Raw genomic sequence first — 4,653 nt, 5'->3', positions numbered from 1 at the left:
TATTCAGTCATTTTAGTAATTAACAGAAAATGATGGCAATCCAGCATAACTTTGGTTATTCATGTGTAGTATTTATTATATCTGTGTGTACATATAGTCCATGAGTTTCTAGTTGATAGACCATATGGTTCAAGAGAAAATAACCTAAATAATGAAAAACTAATCTAATTAACAAGGGCTTAGTTTTCAATTAACTCTGCAACTCTTCCACCTATTGACTTTTTTCACAATTCCCACCAGTTTGACTCCAAAACATTGACAACTACATATTGACATAGTAAAATAAATGTTTGTAAACATTTTGTATTTATAATTAGAACTGATATTTCATGCTGAAACTCTCATGTTAATCACCAATGGTATTCAATAGGTTGATTGTTTATATTTAGCATAATGTTTTACAGCTTTGCCATTATTTTTATATTTTAAAATCATCTTATTCAATTCTTTCATATATTTTACATGCAATAAGGCCACACAGAGGGCCATAGATTATTACAGACATGTGGAAATCTGAAGTACCCAAAAGGGCCACTAGATGTCTTTTGATAGATTACATAAAATCCTTGAAAGATACATCAATTCAAAAGTTTCCAGTAATATACCCAAACTTTTTCACCCTAGTAGCATGTCTGCGTTCAGGTTTGCTTTTTAACCCCTTCCTTATTCTTGGAGAAGGACTTTCAGATGATCCCATCAGAAATGTGCAGCGTATAAACGTTTGAAGGCCTTACTGGATTGAGGAAAAGTAGGCTATTGAAGTAGTGAGGTTGATTTTACACTATAAACCTCACATTTCAAATACAAGGTTTAAGGAAGTGTTTGCATTGCTCTTTGTGTTCATCCTGTGCCCATATTAAAAACTTCTCAATAAAACCTTGTCAGCTATCCTTACATGAAGGGACAAATTGCGAAAGGAGATTTCTGGAGTTCACTTGTAATACAAGGCCTTTCTGATGCAATACAGTCATATCTGACATCACAAAAATGGATACCCATTTTGGGATAAGAATGGCAAGTATTGGTACACACTCAAGTGTATACAGAGCAGAGGAAAGACGGTTAACCATGGCAACCTTGCCAGTGAGTAAACACAAGGGTGAGCACAGGGCGTCCTAAGAGAGGAATGTCAAATATGCACAGGCACTTGACCACACAGCTAGGTTACAGCTCAGCTCCCTATCTAATGGTCAAACACCAATTCCAGCATATCCACATGGCTAGTCATGAAACTGAGCTCTATGCATGCAGGATAAGGACTAAGTTGTTGTTTTGGGTCAAATGCCTTCAGTGACTGACACAGTATTTGGGCCAAATACAATATCACCCATTTGTATTGACATAACAGCCATCTATAGAAAGATATAGACTGGTAGCTCACAGCGAGAAAATGAGGGTATCTGTTGTTTCTATTTTTGTATTATTTAAGCACAAAATACAGTTTGATAATATAATAAGTTATGTGTTGTGTGTATCATTGCATGAACCATATATTCTGCCCTCATATAGCTTCTGTTTGTGTTGTCATCAAGTAGTAAGGAATGTTTGCCTTATTGAATCAAATTTGAGACAAGCTGTAAAACTGACAAAAAGTCCATTAAATGCAAGGAATTATATTTCTTTATCATTTTCATTTATTTCTCCCTGTTCAGGCGATCAAAAATAAATTCATACTTTTTTTCTTAATAATTCACACATCATTTTCACAGACCCTGACATGTTCATGATAAATAAGTACAAAATACATTGGTATTAACACAATAAATATCATAATAAATATATTAGTTTAAGTCTATACAATTACAAAAGGCAAATAAGTCAACCTATAGTCTATGGAAATACTGTGATGTTACAGTCCCTGATGAAATAGAAGTCACCTACTACAGTTGAGTAAGACCCCAACCAGGGTTGTCAAAACATTATGCAACAAAACAGGTCTCTAAATAAATGGCAAGGTTACACAAATACCCCCCTCCTAGATCTGTGACATACACAGACGGCGTACTAGCACCTTCTCACTTTTGTCACAGATGTGTTCAAATATGATGGACGTCCCAAAAAATTATATGAAAAACTGCTCTTACACAAAGAAAGTAGCAAAAGTAGACAAGTAAGTATAAAGCTTTGGTTAAATGCTACATAGAGAGACTCGTCTCCCAATACCTATTTTAAAGTGCATGTCACAGTGAGAGAATGTCTTGTTGTCATTTTTTCAAGTCACATTGATGGTTTGAATATTTTCAACAGTTTTTGGTATACACATGAATACCAACAGTATGCACAGATCTGACAAATAGTTCTGGCAGCTTACTAAATGGAGGGGAGTCTTTTGTTTCATATGATCATATATTTGAAGGACTAATCGAAGTAATCCAGCTAAAGTAAGGCTACTAGGCCCTTCTCATATTGATTGAGACAGGTAAAGGCACTTAAAACGTCTGTTACTGTAATAACCATCAAGGTCATTTTTAAAGAAAGCAATTAATGGAAGACAAGATGAAAAGTTAAATGAAAATATACATAAGTATAAAAAAAAATATACAGATTTTGCTAAGTTTGAGTACCAAATAAATTTCACTGAGCAAGTAATTTACTAATAAATAAACAACAGTATAAAGTGTTGATGCGCATCATATTGATAGGATTTCTGATTTGTGTAAGCAGAACCTTCACAATTGATCGAGGTTCGTGATTTGGATTGTCTCTGTGTGGTTTGGGTTTCCTAGTCAGAGAGTGACAGGCGCGCAAAGACGGTGAGGCGCTTATTGCCAGCCCCATCAAAGGTGGGGGACTCTGAACCGCTGGTGCTGCCTGTGCTGGTGTAACTATCCCGATCTGAGAGGGAGTCTTCAGAAGAGAAGCGCTGGAGGTTTGGCTGGGTGATGTAGACATTGTTGCGGTCCTCCATAGCGTAAGATTTGTTCAGAGTGTTTGGGAAGTTATTTCCGTGGCCACAAACGCAGCGTGAGGGCTTCTGTGGCTCAACTATCATAGGGATGTTGTGGATGTCACCAACAGTGGGTCGGCTCTGACAAAACTGAAATGTGTTGCGTTGGGTGTCATTGAACACTGGGGAGAGAATGTCCGCTGGGGGTGGTGACACCGAGGGCGCACGGGTGAAGCCAAGGGGGTCGTGGAGCGCAGGGGGAGGAGAGCTGCGTGATCCCATGAAACCTGCAAAACTGACGCTCTGACGGAGCTGACGTGGGTTCTGATCAGCAAGTGCTTGGTTGTGGAACTTTTGGGTCAAGGGGGTGAGTTTCTCTTCGTGAATGAAGTGACAGCGGGCTCCATATGGGCAGTAGCCAAAGTTGTAAAAGGTGCGACAGGCCTCCGTTTTGTATTTTGGGTGCCTGTACAAACCGCGCAGCTCAGGCTCTCCATGGGCAAACTGACACTTGCTCCCATATTTACAGCTTCCGTTCTCCTGGAAGCTACGGCACAGTTCGGTTTTGTAACGGTTGGAAGGGAGAGGTGTCGGGTTGTTCAGTGGAGGAAATCCAGGAGGTGGAGGCACTTCATCCAGGGTCTTCATTTTACCGAAGGAAAGGATATTGGATTCGGTTAGACTCATGGAGCGGTCAGGTCTGAAGGAAACCTGTTGTTTACTTGGAGCCATCTTGCTCCAAATGTCAAGTGGCCAGGGGTTATCATCGTTCAGTTGCTCAGAGCTTAGACTATGGCTCTTTGGTGAGAAGAATGACGTTGAACGGTTGAGACGAGGTGCCATTGGTTGAATTTGTTGCTGGATGAATGGTTCATCTAAACCAAGATTGATCAGATTCTGTGGAGAGAAATATGACTGTCAATAAATTATCACGTTATACCCATCCTATAGACTACCCAGGATGCAGAATTGTAGCCTATGCCCTGTTCCCCATTAAGCTTTTAATTATGTTAAATATGTTTTGTGAATATTTCAAGATGTAATCAAAGTTCAAAGTCGCCTACAATGTATACAATAGTCTAGTTGTAGTTTTTTTACGAACCAAAAGCATAACCATAGCTTATGTTACTGATCTGAACAAAAACACAAATGTAAACACAGTGAATAAACCTTACCCTCGTGATAATGTCGTCGATCATATCGGACATGCTTCTATGTGTTCTTGTCCTTTGAAACGTTTTAGTTCGCCTGTCACTTTCAGCTGCAAGACACGGGCGATTGCGCTGCGCTGTTAATGCAGTGCTAGACTTTTTATAGTTTGTCTGGGGCTGGCAGGCAGGCGGGGTTTCCTGTGCTATTTTCCCGGACACCACTCCCATAAAGTTTCATACACAACTCAACCAACCAAGGCTGCCTTGTTTTGATATGTTTTTGTATTTTTAGTCAGCTGTGAAATGTTTCAGTTTCACCAACATTCAGACATAAACGCATCGTATAGACTAGGCTTCATATGTCAACAACATAATACGCCCACAAATATTGACACACTTGTACATTATTTGCCTACGCTCATTAGATTTTCAATCACGATGACGAATACTTTTGGGGTAGTAGGCTATGATTAACTACTTCGTTGCTGGACACATTTTCCCCAAGGCTGTTACCAGAATCACCCCAGACTTTTTCCTCGTTGGTTTCTATGCGTGACACCCGCTCTCTGTTTTTGTAGAACATCTGTCTTTAATATAATTTCCAGTCTTTACCTT

The 4,653-nt window shown here is 39.3% G+C and overlaps 1 protein-coding gene across 1 annotated transcript; it reads right to left on the bottom strand.

The window, feature by feature from the left end:
• Window positions 1-1,611: 1,611 nt before the first annotated feature.
• LOC120028308 (mRNA decay activator protein ZFP36-like) lies at window positions 1,612-4,199 on the bottom strand. Its single transcript, XM_038973513.1, has 2 exons — window positions 4,063-4,199; window positions 1,612-3,784 (listed from the first exon to the last, which is right to left on the bottom strand). Exons 1-2 carry the CDS (start codon window positions 4,093-4,095, stop codon window positions 2,723-2,725), a joined length of 1,095 nt encoding a protein of 364 aa, XP_038829441.1. The 5' UTR covers window positions 4,096-4,199; the 3' UTR covers window positions 1,612-2,722.
• Between the last annotated feature and the right edge of the window lie 454 nt (window positions 4,200-4,653).

This window comes from Salvelinus namaycush, chromosome 34, assembly GCF_016432855.1.
Source record: "Salvelinus namaycush isolate Seneca chromosome 34, SaNama_1.0, whole genome shotgun sequence".
NCBI classification, from domain to species: Eukaryota; Metazoa; Chordata; class Actinopteri; order Salmoniformes; family Salmonidae; genus Salvelinus; species Salvelinus namaycush.
The sequence above is the reverse complement of the archived record's forward strand: the minus strand, read 5'-3'. Positions and strand labels throughout refer to the sequence as shown.